Raw genomic sequence first — 16,079 nt, forward strand, 5'->3', positions numbered from 1 at the left:
GTGGAAAATGTACAGTGTGAGGTGTGTTTTTTTAGGATGTGACATCCTAAAATCCCAAATGTGAAAAAGAAAAAAAAAGAAATTAATAAATGAAGTAAAGCAAAGTCCATATATTTAATTTTTTTGCCCCTTTTCTCATAAAATGATCTAAAGGCTGGTGAAAAATCTGAGTCGGCGACAGGAGGGCTTCGTAGCATCTGCCAGCCTGCCGCTGATTGTAGGAGGCAACAGACGAGAGCTGGCTTCCCGGCTGGGGGGTAAAGAAAACACCTTCATGATGTTGAGTCACAGTAATTCCTTGTTTTACTTCTTTAAAGGATGTGTGTTTTTCTCGTAGAGCCAGGGAACCTGAAGATGAGGAAGCTGAGCTCGCCGTAGAGAAGAAATCACACAATATGAATCTGGTATTTACCTGTGGATGATGAACACACAGAGAGAGCAGACTGAGCCAAGGCTGTCTCACAAAAGCCACCCACTCCTTACCCCCCCTGTGCTGTCTACTTTCTGCAGCACAGTTCAGTCGCCGAGGAGGAACAATGTGAGAATCCACAGAGCCGGTTTCCTCTCGTGGCTTTTTACTGATGATCAGTGTTTTGTGACGGTGACGCTGCACGGAGGTACCAGCACAAATGCACAGGGGGACGTTCAGCCCCCCGGTGGACAATCAGCAACTTACCCCTGGAGCTTCCGCGGTCTTCCTCTTCTCGTTCTGATTTGTCATTGAAATCGTGTCCCTCTGGTGCTTCTTCTGCAGCACAGGCACTCTGGATGTGAGTTTGCCGTTGCAGCGGTGGATCATTGAGGACTTCATCCCAGCTTATAGCTGAGGCTCTCTAAGTGATTGTTTGTATTCCAGTTTGTCTCTCTGTGTGCTGGATGGATGTTGACCCAGGATTTGCCTGAACCATTTCTTAAGACTATTGTACAAATATTCTACCATCATTTTTTTTTTAGTTTTTTTTTTACATTTACCGTATTTCACTTTTTCATCTTCGTGCAGTTAGTTGCATTTCCGATTTGGAGTGTGTTTTCTCACATTTCATTCCCTAAGGCACTACACTGATGTACGGTCTCGAGTCAAAATGCCAAAACGTGCCATGCCATAATGCCTTTTCATTCTTGCTCTTTTGGAGTCTCTCGTACTGTTTGCAAAATCAAATACCCTGTTTTTGCTTTAAACTGACCTCACGAATATTCAAAAAGGCACTTTATTGAGGCGGAAAGACAACAGACATGAAGAATCTGTCCAGTGAATGTGCTCGTGCTTGATGCTTTATACCTCCCACTGTGCTTCCCCACTTTTATTCTTGCTGTTATTGTTTTTTTTTTTTTATTGTTTATTCTTGAATGTATGATGTGTTAGAGAGACAGGGGAGACACACCCCTGCGCACAGCCAGCATTTTGACGTGTCAGTGATGGTAATGGAAGACACAGATATATCTGATGATGACTGATGGCACTATAATCCTCCAGACAAATGGGATGCACATGCCTCAGAGTGTGAAATACTGTCATTTTCCTCAGGATCTTTTGGGAGCAGACTGTCAGTCAAACGGGAGAGTGAGGTGAAAGATGGAGAAAGCCTATGCTGGGCTTACTCCTTGTTTCCTCTGCAGCATTACAGCTCAGTTAATCCTGGATCCCCCATTAAAAGGGATCATGGAACCAACATGAAATATACCCTCTGTGTCGAACTCTTAATTAAATATTGATTGCAGACTTATATGAATTTACCACATCAAATTGTGGCCCCGGTCGGGAGGCTGCCTTTGATTCGATGTGTTTGATATGGAAATGAGCCTGGAACGCAGCAGGGGCCACTGCACTCAACGTATTTCCTATGTTGTTAATTTATTTAGCTTGCCGTCATGTTGTTCCTCTATATTGCGAGGTATCTGAGTAGTACCAAATGAAATTATGTCTCTATAGGAGCCATGCTTCTCTCGACTAAAATATCCTTTAAACAAACAGAAAATGAGACTGCTCCTTTGTTGTTTCAGTGTATAATGCTGCAGAATTTGCACACAAAAAAGGAAACTGCTTGTAAAGATATCTATTCTGAGGAGCCAAAGCTTGCTGCTGACTGTTTCTTTGTATGAAAACGGCATGGCAACTCAACAATGAACAGGTCTGTGTTCTTGACAGACGCCGCTCAGCTCTGGTTTCTTTTGTACAGCGTTGGTTCAGTCAAATATTCCAATGAAATTCAAGTATTTATTGTTTTTTTGTAAAGGAAATGGAAGGATTCAGTAACTCTTATTTTAACATAGCAATGTTAGGCTGTCGTTTCAATGGAAACTGGCTTGTATAATAAAACTGTACAGACTTTTCCCTTTTAGGATTTTGTTTTTTGTATAGAGACTCTTTTTAACTGTTAGTTAATTATTTACTTACAAGGAATTGGAAATTAAGCTTTGATGTAACACAGCTGGGTTGAAAACTTGAATTCATTCAATACTGTTTTTTTATTCGCTCTTTGGATGAATTCATAAATTCTGCTCATAAATCTCCACATTTTGTATTGTTTCTACATGTTATCTAACCATGCTGAAATTTTTTTTAATAACAGATGTCTAAGTAAGTACATTTTATTCATCATAGATAGCACTTTTCACAGACAGAAATCACAAAGTCCTTCACCATAAGACACAATAAAACGATCCAATATAAAACATTAAGTTTTCTAACAGTGTGTTTAGTTTCCTGACTTGGATGCCAAGCTGCTTCAACACTTTTCCCCTGACGTACGACACATTTAAAGACGATTTCTGTACTAAAAAAAGCATCATTTTTAAATCTCGGGGTCAGGGTTTTCCAAATCCACTGCCAGCCTGTGCTTATGTAATTTCATGACATGGCTTATCCAGCGGTGATACAGCGACACCCGGGTGTAAACACCATATTTCCCCTCTTTTGCACACTCTTCCCCCCAGCTAACGATTCCAGTCAAGAACCAGGTGTCGTGGATCCTGTTGGCGTGTGGCCCTCCGCTGTCGCCCTGACAGGCATCTTTGGCCTCGTCATAGTATCCTGCACAGAACATGACGGGAGTGATCCTGGCGCTGCTGCTGTGCTTACACTCCGTCCGATCTGTGAAGGGAACCTCCACCTTCTGCAGGGTGCTGGCTGTTGCCCCCAGGAAGCGAGTTCGGCCCCAACCGCTGACCGTGGCCGGGGAAGACACCTTCACTAAAGTCTCGATGAAGGGCTTGGGCCCTATGCAGATGGGTCGCACTATCTTGGAGAAGGTGATGGAGCTCTTGAGATACAGCAAGGCGATGTCATGGTGGTACAAGCTGATACTGGCATTGTAGCGTGGGTGCATGTGCATCTCCAACACGTCAAAGTTCTGCTCCGTGTCCTCGTGGATGTGGACGTTATGCTCCCCTGGAGTTGGAGATATTAGGTGTTCAATACTTTTTGTCATTATTTAGCAAATTTTGAAAAATGCACAGTTTTAAACTTGCATCATACACTTTAAAATCGTTCAAGATGAAGAAAAATACCAATCCTACAGATTAAAATCTGAATCGGATGTGTGTTTTTTTTTTTTTTTTTTAAATTTTAACTCCTGGATTAAAATTCCAAGCGAAACAAATGAAAAACATGATAATAGACTGTCGTTTCCAAATGCATAGTAAATGATAATAATACACTTCTTTCATGTATTTGTTAGAAAAAGAATAAAACAAAATGCCAACTGTGGAACATTTTGTTAGAAGCACATTTAAATAAGTGTGATTATAGATAAAGAAGAGCACAAAGATAGTTTAGAAAGTATCACCAAAGCCAGGTACTTAATATATTTAGGTACTCGGGGTCCAGGCTTGACCTTAACACCTTTTTTTTTTTAGGTTCTCAGATGACAGAAACCTCTGACCCTGGAGATTTTACACCACATAAAACCCTATAAATTGAGCCGTTGACTAAAATCATTCTCAAGGATGAACTCCTTACATTCTTTTTTAATTAGAGCATCCTGAAGCCGCTGTATTTCTTACCTACTCTGACAACAAAGGCGCCCTGTGCCTCCACTACACAGTGAGCAGCAGTGATGATCCAGCGCTCGCTGAGAATGGAGCCCCCACAGAATAAGTCACCACTGGGATGTGCCACCAAGGCCGCCTGCGTGAAACATAGAGAAAAGAAAGCTGCGACGAGCTGCAAGAAATTGAAAATACTACACTCATGGATTTCCCCTGTGAGGCCCCTGCATGCTTTAAATGCTTTCACTTCCTTTCAGATACCTGCCATGGGATCTCTCCTGGAATGACCACCTCTCCTCCAACGATGCGCCTGTAGGGCCTTACAGGCTCCTCCGAGAGGACCTCAGAATAATTGTACATCCACGTGGGCAGCGTCTCCTCAGAGTTATTTGTGGCCACAAAGGACTCTGTGGTGCTGGCTGGAGCTGAGGGGGCGGCTGGAGTTGTGCTCACATTGCTCAGTGAGGTAGTGTTTTGCAGGCTGGTGTTCACGTAATGGAGCAGCGACCTTGTGGATACGACGCTCACCTCTGTCAAGGCAGTTCTCCCACATGGGAATTCAACTGGTAACGTATGGGGGGGGGGGGGGGGGGGGGGGATTGGCGGACACTGGAGTTAAAAACTCTGGCGATGTGATGAATTTGCGGATAAGCCGATCAGGAAATACCTTCTGCTTCACAGCTGGTCCCGTCCTCCATCAGCCCGTATCCTCGAGCGCAGGAGCATTTGGCTGCAAAGGTTCCCAAAGACTCACAGAAGTGCATACAGTCTCCATTGTTTATGTCACATCTTTTTGCAATAACTGCAGAGGAAAGAAAATTCACTGTTACTTCAAGTGTATCTCAGATAAATCAGTTTAGAAGCTGGACGGTTGGATGTGATGTTGCATTAAGGAAAGCTTGTCAGTGTATCACTTTAAAGTATGATAACATCTATTAGAACAAGCAATACGTCAATATTCATGTGGAAATGCGACGGTTGTTCAAAAGTATATTAGAAAATTGTGAGCCTTGACTTTGTGGACAACTGCACGGTCAAATAACGGTACCTGATTCAGGTAGATGAATCGAGTAGTTGACATTTTAGATGCTTTATTTAGAATAACCAAAAGGACAAACACTCTAATTTTGGAACCCAACATGAGACTGATGCTGGATGAAAGCCACTGATCTAATTTAGAAACAAACCGGGACCAAAATGGCATCTGGCTGTTTTTCCTTTGGGACTGTGATCTGATCAAGCCTCGCATCATGTTCTCACCAAATTTGGACCACGTAGCAAAACAATCTAATATTGTGTGATCGCATTTTTGAATCCAGGCGCAGGACATTGACTCACCAATTTCACAGTTCCTGCCGGTGAAGCTGGCTGGACATGTGCACGAGTAGGAGCCAATGAGGTCGTTACATGAGCCCTGGTTCACACAGGGACTGGACTTACACTGATCGCTATCTGAGGAAAAATAAACACATCTAATCAAACAGTAAATCCAGAGACAACGGTTTGTAGGCAAAATACTAGAAAGCTTACATTGAGAATTACATTTACTTTATACTGTAGATTTAAGAGTGAAAACACAACAATTTTAGGATTTTACCAATATATCCCGCCCAGAACTCCATCTGAAAATACAGGACAAAGTCAATAATGGTGAGCACAGCCAAAAAGAGATGGGGATCTGTGTAAAATCATGTCAAAATGAACAAATACACACCGTCCTTTCATCATCCTCGAAGAACTCCCGGGCCTCTTCCAAGACACACACTTCCTCTTTGCACTCTCGCTCCAGGTTTCCCTCCAGCACCTCCTCAAACAGACCTGTGTTGTGGCGTTTGTGTCTCTGCAGGACGCTGTCGGCCAACTGGCCAGAGAGAAACACTGGACCCGCCGCTGGAGCTGAGAGCATCAAAAGGGCAGAATATAAAGTCACCCTGGTCACTGTGACGGAGATCTATGAAGTCTGGAGGTTTCATTTTACTCATTCTTTCCAGATGAAATACTTTTTTTTAAAAAAGGAGAATTTTTCACCTGTTCTCTGTACCTGGAGAATAAAACTACTCAACTTAACAAATAAAATCAACCCCAAGTTGGGAAATAACTATTCAGAATGTTATAATACCTCCAAAGCCCAGGTGAAGCTCCAAAAGCAGCAAAGACACCACAGGCAAAGCAACGAGTGCCATTCCAAACTCAGGTGACATCCTGACAGACACAAACTGAGCCATCACTCCAAAGTACAAAATCTGTGTTTGTGCACACACTCCCACGATGAGATGTGTGTTTGCTCAGAGAAACACAACCGTCAGTTAAAAAAACCCAATGTGTCAACAACTACATGCACACACACTAAAAAAAACAAAAAACACCTGGGAATTTCCTCTCCATGACATGTGTGTTGTTGTTTTGTAAAAACAAACAGTGGGGAATATGAGAATAGATCAAAATGTTCTCCAAATGCAGATATTTTGATCTCAGAACGGGGGTCAGGAAACTTACTAAACTTTGACTGTTACTCCAAAGCTTAATGTTCACGTTCAGCTGACGTCCGTGTCCTCTGGGCAGACCAGAACGTGGCACTGTGGTCAAAGTTCTGCCCCAGGATCCATCGTGTTGACATTCTGATTCAGCTGGTCGGACTCGGGGAAACTAAAATCAGCTTGTAAATTGTGAAACTCGGTGGGACCAGATGTCCACTCAGCACAGACAGTGAAGAAATTCCTTCAGTCCATTGTTGCACAATCCTAACTTATTGTGACTATTTCTATTTTTTCTTTCATTAAGGATTGATCGAGTTATGTCTACTGTGGCGGGCTGTCATAAATGATATATCAATTTAGTATAGGTAACTTGAAAATCAATAAATCGCTCTTATAAATTCTTTTCAAGGGGCGGGTAGAGTGATTAACACTGGTGCATTTGAGGTCTTCCTCGAACCTGCATTTACTGACAGTGTACATGGTTCATACCTGATTCGAGGTTAATATGTGACTATAATTTGCTGTAAGGGAATGAGAGTGTGTGGTCGTGTGTGTCTGTGTTTCCTCTGTGATGGTTTGGATATCCAGATGTGATCGACTGCAGTGGCTGGATGGATGAATTTGATATTCTGTTTTAATAGTTTCTTTCTATAACAGTAATCGACGGCCTGACCTGCAGCAGACATTTCTCTTTCGTAAACTGATATGGTTCATGTATAAAAAAAAGCCTTATCCTGGTTAAATTAACCAAAGTTCAACATTCACGACAGCATTTCAACAGGCTTTACTCATGTTTTGATGATGACTCCCTGCTGCTCTGAGTGAAGGCCAGGCCAAGGAAACATAATGGCACTTTGCACTTTTCACCACAAGATGGCGTACAAGCACCTCAGAAAATAACGGCGAAAAGCATTTTCACCAGGGCCATAGTGTTCCCATTATGTTTAGTTTTAACAGAGAGAAAGTTTGGCATCGACACAACACATCCCATTGAGTTAGCAGTCATCATTTCTCTTGTGATATCATGGTAATGACTTAAAAAAAACAATCTAATTCAACCACATGATGTGTCTCACGGCTGCTGGACGGTGGTTATACTTTAATTTCCCTTGGATTTTGTTTCACTGTAAAATGTGTCAGAAACAATCTTTTCAGGGAGTGAATTCTGAACTGCTTTGAGTCAGAGGTTCTTTAAAGTCATGTGACGCCGGATTGATCTGCTTTAGACAATGGAATCTAGTGAGCTTAATCTGCAGCTATTACTTTAAGATAATTGACCCTGCTCTGCCGAAGATGGCCGGAGGTTATTTGACACTGCTTGTACTGTGTTAATGAGCAGTGTTGTCACACATTCCTATTTATATTCCCAATGGATTAAAAATAGAGGCATTGCCTCGTGAATAAGGTTTATTGTTTCACTGAGATCATGGGCTTATCTTCTTTTCCCCAACAAGAATGGTTTTATGTGATGTCTCTACATGCTGCTTGAGGTTAAGTTATCTGGTTATGATTATTAAGGCCTTTGCTACGAACCTCTCAGGCTATATTATCTTAGCTGATGGAGGATTTAGCTTCTGTCAGTGCTGTCAGGAGAGAACCCCTCATCCTGAAAGATATTACCACAACGCAGACTAAAGTTAACATTGGGACAAAGTTAGAAAACTTTTGAACTCCTCCTTTTCATAACCAATCAAACTTCTCCATCAATACTCAGAGTGCAGATGCACTTTGTGGTCAAGGGCGCTGATTCAGCTTGCCAACTGAAGATTTACCTCTGGTGTCATTTTGTGGTCTGGCATCCAAGATGCAACCCATCACAGGCTGTGGAATCCCCCCGGAGGGAGTCCAAAGTCTTCTCAAGTGTTGGCAGCTATTGACCGGAGGCATTTATATTTCACTGAATCGTTCAGAGACTGAATAATTCATACTTGAGTAATTAACACTGTCTGCTCAATACAAGTGCTTCTCAATCTTTCCCAGCCAGGATGAGTAACAGTGTGGTGGTAGTGTCTTCACACATGCTGGTATTCCAGATTTTCACTGCCTGGAATAATAGAATTTCACTAACTGTTTTCAATCTTTAATGCAAAGCAGGTTTTTTTTTTTTTTTTTTTCATAACCTGGCTTGGTTAAAAGAAACGGAGGGAGCGTCTGAATGTCAAATTTAGCTGAATGAATGGGATGTGAGTGTCTGTGTCATCAGTAGTGAGAATGAAGGATGAGTGTAAATGTGGTGTTGATATGGGAAGAAAAAAAAAAAAAAGCAATGCAGGCTTCCGACAGGAAGCAGAGCTTTTATTACCTTCTGGAGCGTTGGACTCAGGTGCTCCAGAAATGATCAGCAAACTCTTATTATACCCTGCACCCCTCTCACTGAGTCATATTTCTAAATGTAAATCTGTCACTGAGCCTTGTGGAGAGACAGTGGGCTTAATAATCCTGACGGCATACTTTCCACATAGTCTCTCATCCTAGTTTAATCGTGCCGAGGATATGAACCAGTGACCGGGCTTACTACGGCATGCGTAGCAGAAAATAGAAACAATGGTTTGGGCTCCCAGAAGTGAGGTGACGGCATGTCAGGTGGACGGCGTGGATGCATGGACGTAAAATTGTGACTGACTATTGATTCATGAAGATCTTCCTGACATCTCTGTCTTCGCTCAGTCTTTGGCAGCGCCACACAGCTGGGGAATCTGTGTCGGCTCCAATAAGATTAGTCACTGTACAGCGGAGGATCGAGTCAGAGCCTCGGAGATGATAACAAACTCTGATGCTTGCTCAGTGCTATTGATTGCTACTATACAGCGCCTCCTGAGCTGTGAGAGCGAGCAGGCAGTCAAGACCTCAGCCTTTCACCAGGGAACTCCGTGTTGTTATTTGCAGGGTTTTGATGTTGTTGTTTTTTGTTTTTTTTTGTTCTGTGCTGAAACCTTCTCCTGTTACAACCACTACGTTTGTTGGAGCTTAAACAAGCACAGCAAGATTTTTTGGGGGGAAAACACATGAGTCAGTGCTGTAAGAAGTGAATCTTGTGATGCTGAAAGGTATAATCAATTGAATTAATCTAGAAATTAGAGGGTGTCACTGTTTATTTGGGCCCAGAGATTCAAGGATGGGCTTGAATAGTCCAAAAACACCCGGGACAGGGCAAACGCACAGCAACACACACTCTCATTCACACCTGGGAGCAATTTAGGGTCATCATTTAACCTCACATGGATGTTTGTGGACTGTTGGAGGAAATCAGAGTATCCAGAGGAAACCCACACATACACAGAGAGAACATGCAAACTCTACTGTGAGCGAGAGCGTTTACCACCGCGTCATCGTGCAACACTGGACAGAATTAAACAAAATATAGATAGATAGATAGATAGATAGATAGATAGATAGATAGATAGATAGATAGATAGATAGATTCTACATCCATACATTACAATATAACAGTAATCTTAGTTCAGTCTCTCACTTTATAGTTACTGATCAGAGTGTGTCCTCCACTGTTCACTGTAAGTGAAACATCATACACACATAATTAAATTTGTGGTGAGTTTGTACGGCGTGACATTTGAGTGACGACTTGAGAATATCTGGGGGCAGTGGGAAAGGAGTTATGTTCAGCAAGAGCAGCCGTTCCTTCCAGATGTTATGATGGGCCGACACGGGCGCCGGGGCCTCCTCGGGGCACGACATGTAAATGTTAATGCCGTCACACGCGTGTGCATATTCATGAAGCGATGGAAGCGAAGAGTGGAGAGTTCAGCTTGTTATGGGTGACATGCAAGAACTCTGTCTACGTCAGTTTGTGATCCCCTCTTCCTGGAGTCAGTTTTTTGTAATTAGCTCGCTGCAAGCGTGAGGAAAAATGAGCTGCTGTGGAAGATTTGTGGAGCCTGAACCAGCAGTGTTGGATATTTGATTCATCACAGATTGTGCCTGATACATTCCCAGCATATCAAGTTTAGGCAAAGTGGTACTTCAGTTCAGCATTGATATTCAGAACAGGAGGACCGAGTTGTCCACCGACTCTACTCGTCACGTCATAGTGTTGAATTTGACGGCCTGTAAAGAAAATTGATTATCATTAAGGAACGAGAGTAACGCCACTGCTTTTCTTGTTATTGACATTTTGAGGAATGCCCACACAACCTCTCAAGAGCATGTCATCGTTTTGGAAACTAAAAGTTAACCTCTGTTTATCAAAAGCAATTCCTGGCTGTATATCTATAGAATGAAGACAAATGCGACGGCGGTTGACTTCCTTTCCTTTTCAGAGAAGCTAATAAAAATATCAGTCCTTTTTATGAAGCTTCGCACATTTATCATCTCTGCGACTGTGTGGCTTTTTTTTTTTTTTTCTTTTTTTAAATCATAACGTTAAACCGTTCTTGTAGTTTTGAAGCCTCGGGCAGAAAGCTATACTGGAAAATAAAGATAAATGCTGCATCTCTTTGACACTCTGAGAGCCAAATTGTGCTTGTGGGTAATTTTCACAGCACTTCAGTCTTGTACAGTAAAATCTCCTGGGAGCGTCACAAAGAGGAGCAGTGGCCCTGAAAGCACCCCCCCCCCCCCCCCCCCCCCCCACCCCCTTGATAAAGCCATTGACATTAATGTGATATTTCAGAGTGTCTCGCTCTGTTAATTAGTACAGTCATTTCAGTAATTTGAAATCCTGATGTTTTACCATCCATCTTTGAACATGGAAGCCAAAAACTGTCTTCAAATTGTTTCAACTAAAGAGAGGCAGTATTCCTATTGCAACACTGGTCTCAGTGCAATGGTCTGAAATATACTTAATTAAAATCAAGTAAGAGAGAAGATCTAAATCCATGAAGTTTGAGACCCAGTTGAAACAGAAGTGACAGTAAAAGAGACACTCGTTTTTACATATTGTGTCTTTTGATGTATTTTTCCTGTATTTTCTGAATTCCGGTTTTGTTTTAATTGTTTTGTTGTAACAGTGCAAAAGTAGTTTACACATCATTTACTCAAATATCAATGAAAATCATGTGAAGTTTGAACAAAACAAACATTTCAACTAAAATGAACAGTTAAATTGCAGCTCTGTGATGTATGAACTAATCCAACTCATACACTTCATGTATTAGCAACATGATCCTCGTCCACAGGTTTAATTATTTATTGGGATCTGCATCCCAGATTGTTTCAAGGTGTCCACAAATGCATGTACACCACAAATGCAGACGAGGGCAAGGCGCTGACAGGAGCACTCACACTCAGCCAAAGCTTCCTCCTGCCGATAGTGACCCAGAAACTCGACACAAGAGTTCCCGTGAAGAAAGGAGTGCGGATCCACTCCTGGTTCTGTCAGCCGTGATGCAGACTGAGCTGACACGCGCTGCCGGCTCAGGAGCGCTCAGCCACCGTTAATGAAAAGTGGAGCTTTCATCCCTCCTGGTCACTCGCAATACTCACCGTTTTCCACGAGAATGTCACAAAAGAATTAGCAAAAAGCTATTTTGGACAGAGTCAATGAGGTAGAAATGGGTCGAATTGCAGTATTTCCGACCTGCGCTGTGTTCAGCATGATCCTCTTCACATGATGTTTCTTCTGAGGAGATTACATGACCGAGTACTTTCACAGTTAGTTCTAGAAGTGTCCCTGCCCTTATGTAGAGCCATTTGTGTTCTTAATGCTGCACTGACTAAGGAACCATTATTTTCTTTTGACCTTGTCCCTTGCACACAGAGATTTCTCTGAATAGTTCGGTGACATCAGGATTGTAGAAGGCGGGATCAAACTATAATGTATAATGCAGAGAAACTTTTTTTCTGAAGCTGTTTCCTTATCTTTAGATCTCAGCAGATTGGTTGACCTTTGCCACCTTCACTTGATACAGCTTCTCTAAACAGCCCTTTAACAGTTATGTAAACTTCTTCATCCAGTCAGTAATGACGGGCGAAGGACAGTGTGTCGTCTCGAAAGGGAGAAAGGTCATGAGCCCATCACAGGGGCGAACGCAGAAATACCCCCGCTGTGAAGCGGTGAAGCTAAAACGTGAAGCTTGTTTGGATTGGACTGCACCGACGCGGCTCTGAATGGTTCATGAGAAACACCTGCATGATTGTCTGGGTGGACAGCTGCGTCTTCAAGAAGGACACACACCCTCAGTGTGGGTTTGCTCCTCTGACGGATAAACCACAGCGGAACAGGTGATTAGTTACCCAGTGCAACCTAAAGATATGAGGGGAGAGAAGCAGCTGGTTAAAAAAAAGAATCATTGATTTATTTAGTTTGTTAGTTTTATTTTGGGTGCATTCTTACAAAGAGGCAAACAAGAACATTATTACAAAAAAATTAACCGTCCAGCAACCGAAAAAGGAACCGGCTGAAGCCTGTGGCTTATTTTGCTGAGCAGTCTAAAAAGGGTGAAGTATTAAAAAGGGTGGGGGTAATTGTTGGATTGGTGATTGATGAACATATCTGGGTGTTTGAAAGTGCTTTTCTCAGCCTTGAAATGTATTTAATGTTGTTGACTTACTTATTTAACTAAATATTTTTCATAATTTGTAACTGTTTATTTAGGAAATATTAAACTTTGCATTGATTAAGTCACATACACATTTGTTGTTTGCATATCATACTTTCTGCAACAATTAATAATTGTCTTTTTCTGTTAAAGGTTTTCCACCGACAGCGATGACAAACATGAGACTGTGTGCAGGATTTGTTTAAGTTGACTGCCGCATCCTGAAACAAAAGTTCTGGAAAAAGAAAAAAATGCTTCTTGGATTTTATCTGGAATCAGTGAATTCTGCATTGATGCTAATCCTATCAAGTTTGGAGAGATGCACAGGAGGTACGGATTAGACACACACACACACACACACACATAGCTGGAGAAAAAAAACCCAATGCATGCAGAAGAAGAATATACAAACTCCACACTGGATTGAAGCCAGGAACATTCTCCCAGTGTGAGCCACTGTACCATCATTGCATCCAGACTATGTTTACAGTTTAGACATCATCTCTGCCTTTTTGGGATTGGGGTGGTAGATTATCTGTCCCGCAGGTGAAATATAGCCCGACACTGACATGAGGGATATGAAAATGCAATCTGGGGAGCAGCCGAGTCAATTATGTGGAGCGTTATGGGGGGGGGGTGACAGAAATACGACGTCATGTCTCACCTTTTGACCCTGACCTCCTTAGGTTTGAAATAACTTGCTGACCCTGCCCTGGGCGTTGAAACCGAGGTCAGTGAGCTTGAGCTCCAAGACTCGGAGATAGATGAGCAGTTACAACGGAATTAATAGCATTTGATCAAATCCATCACTTATATGGTTTCATTTTAGGCCCTTGGCTTTTATGGTCCTCAAATTGCTTCTCTGCCACGTTCTTATTCGTCATGATGTTCAAGATCAACGAATAAATATCGCGCTTGCATTTCCTGGTGCTCGTCACATGAGCCTGACCTTTGCTTCATTATGTCGCATAAAAGAAAAGAGCTTTCAGAATCTGTTCAAGTCAGGATAATCTTTATTTCAGTGTCCTAAAATAACTTGGTAAAGCTTAAATTCCATCACCTTTTCAATGATCAGTGAGCCGGCAATTTTCTGATAAGGATAAATGCCCCAAAAATCTGACACATATTGAATAGATCGCATGTGAGGAATACCATTTATATTACTCCTAAACACTTCCTTGACCCCCTTGATACCAGCTTGTGTCTGCTGTCATCAGCACCCGTCTGATTACCTTATCAGCCATTCTCAGAACTCGAATCGAGCGGGCACCTACAATCAGGGGCAAGCGACTAACCCAGCAGCACAATATTGGGGCATTAATCACCCTCCAACACCTCGCTGCCTGTCCCAGAGAGTGATCCCTAGGACTGATCCCTGCCTACCACACAGGCCCTTCCACTAATATAACCTTGGGTGATTTTATTTTTTTTGTCTCGGCGAGCAGCAAATCAAGCAGCTACTTCTCTGTTGGTTTGGCGCCCTCATCCCATGCAACTGATTTATAAGTCCCCTATAAGTGTAGGTACAGTGTGTGCCTGTTTCATGTGATTGGAAATTGAGTTTGAAAGGCCGTGATGAATCCACCCGACCAGAAGAAGAACTGGGCGGCAGCTCCAGAAAACCCGTGAGAAATGTCCTCTGGATGACGCGTAGCACTGCACACAGATAAAACATGAGCGGGTGAAAACTAATTCAACCTTCAGCAATTTGATCCTTACTATACATCCAGTAAAAGGGAAGAATTCACAAAGAACAAAGACACATGAGGTCTCAATAACAAATTAATTATGCTGGATGAAGCAGTATAGAGGACGGATGAATAAAACAGTTGGCATTAGTTAATACAGGGTTTAACGTATAATTGCAGCTTTCCAGAAGAGTTTGAACGTTCCAAAGTGAAATTTGTGAGAGAAAATAATCAGATATCTGGTAAACAGGTATTTGTATTGGGTTCCTGTGAAAACACATTTAGATGTGGAGACTCTGAAACTATTTTGGTACTTTCTATTCGTTCGCATCATTAGAGAAAATATTGTTTCGTTTCTGTTGGCCGCATTAATTTCATAGCAACAGTGGTTTGTTACATCAGCTTTAAAATTTTGAACATGAATTAAATACTGTATGTTATGAAAGACTTAATAAAACTGGTGTTTCTAGACATTTTGGGCCTCAGTTGTAAAGTATCGGCATATTGAAATGGGAAATAGTATAATGAATAATTTCATTTATTTTAATGCTGGACAATAATTTTGAATGCATTATTTAGTCTATTAATGCTATTTAAAAAAAAGGTATACATTTTAAAGTGGCCAGTGACATACGGAGACATGCCTGTGGAGCAATGTGGGGGTGATGATGCATTTTGAAGCAGACATTTTGCAATCAACAGACAAAAAGAAGTGGTTCAGGGCTATTCGGTGGCAGAGGGGGACACGTGCTGTGAAGTGACATCAGAGGTGACAGAGTGTGAGTCAGGAGTTTGTCAGGAGCGCTGAACCAACCAGGCCCCGGGGGGATTGCTTTAAACCGGGCGGGGATGAACGTAGCGCTGTAGTGTGATGCCCTGGTGGAAAGGTCAGAGGGGGCTACAGGCCGTGGACACAGTGGGAACACAACCCATTGACATTTACACTCTCTCTAACCCTCCTCCTTTAGACCTCATTCCCAACATACATGAACATGTCTGAGCTGGTATGTGAGGAGTGTGTGAATTTAACTTTCTGGGTTCTTAAACCGAACGAGCCGCTGAAAAACAGATGAATGGAAACAAAAAAAAATCGTAATGTCAATGTGGGTTTTTTTTTTGTCTCCGCAGGATTAAATCTAGACGATGCTGCCGATATGTGAACGAGAAAGAATGAATATTCAAGTAAGTTAGTTGATTATTTCCTGAGATGAAAATGTTACAACTGACCTCCCAGACCCTCCAGATCCTGGGTTGTCTTTCTACTGAATTAAGCGTCTCTCACATTATGGATTGGCAACCACATAAATAAATATATTATGGAATATTGTCACTGAATGTTGGAGATCATTCAAATCAGATCTAAAAATGAAATAAGCTTTTTTCCCCCCATAAATATGTCCACAAATCAAACAGATGGCACTAGAAATCCC

At 42.1% G+C, this 16,079-nt stretch overlaps 2 protein-coding genes across 2 annotated transcripts in view; one reads left to right on the forward strand and one right to left on the reverse strand.

The window, feature by feature from the left end:
- Positions 1-2,663, forward strand: part of mcf2a (MCF.2 cell line derived transforming sequence a) — a gene marked incomplete at its 5' end in the record, with an annotated part of 24,488 nt that extends 21,825 nt beyond the window's left edge. Inside the window, 2 exons of the mRNA XM_080465877.1 lie at positions 154-257; positions 338-2,663. Of these exons, the coding sequence (XP_080322003.1) occupies positions 154-257; positions 338-378 (145 nt within the window). The 3' untranslated portion in view covers positions 379-2,663. The remainder of the gene's footprint in view (positions 1-153; positions 258-337) is intronic.
- Positions 2,354-6,197, reverse strand: f9a (coagulation factor IXa). The gene is made up of 8 exons (XM_080465143.1): positions 6,107-6,197; positions 5,702-5,883; positions 5,585-5,609; positions 5,326-5,439; positions 4,655-4,789; positions 4,249-4,550; positions 4,003-4,126; positions 2,354-3,388 (listed from the first exon to the last, which is right to left on the reverse strand). Exons 1-8 carry the CDS (start codon positions 6,186-6,188, stop codon positions 2,793-2,795), a joined length of 1,560 nt encoding a protein of 519 aa, XP_080321269.1. The 5' UTR covers positions 6,189-6,197; the 3' UTR covers positions 2,354-2,792.
- Between the last annotated feature and the right edge of the window lie 9,882 nt (positions 6,198-16,079).

The sequence above is a fragment of the Lipophrys pholis genome (genome assembly GCF_963383615.2).
Source record: "Lipophrys pholis genome assembly, chromosome: 6".
In the NCBI taxonomy this organism is placed as follows: Eukaryota; Metazoa; Chordata; class Actinopteri; order Blenniiformes; family Blenniidae; genus Lipophrys; species Lipophrys pholis.

Coding starts and splice junctions, on each gene's coding strand:
- f9a (XM_080465143.1), bottom strand. CDS start 6,188: ATGTCACCTGAGTTTGGAATGGCACTCGTTGCTTTGCCTGTGGTGTCT. Junction 5,440..5,584: donor GTTCTGGGCGGGATATATTG/GTAAAATCCTAA, acceptor ATTTTTCCTCAG/ATAGCGATCAGTGTAAGTCC. Junction 4,790..5,325: donor CGGCAGGAACTGTGAAATTG/GTGAGTCAATGT, acceptor TTTCCTCTGCAG/TTATTGCAAAAAGATGTGAC.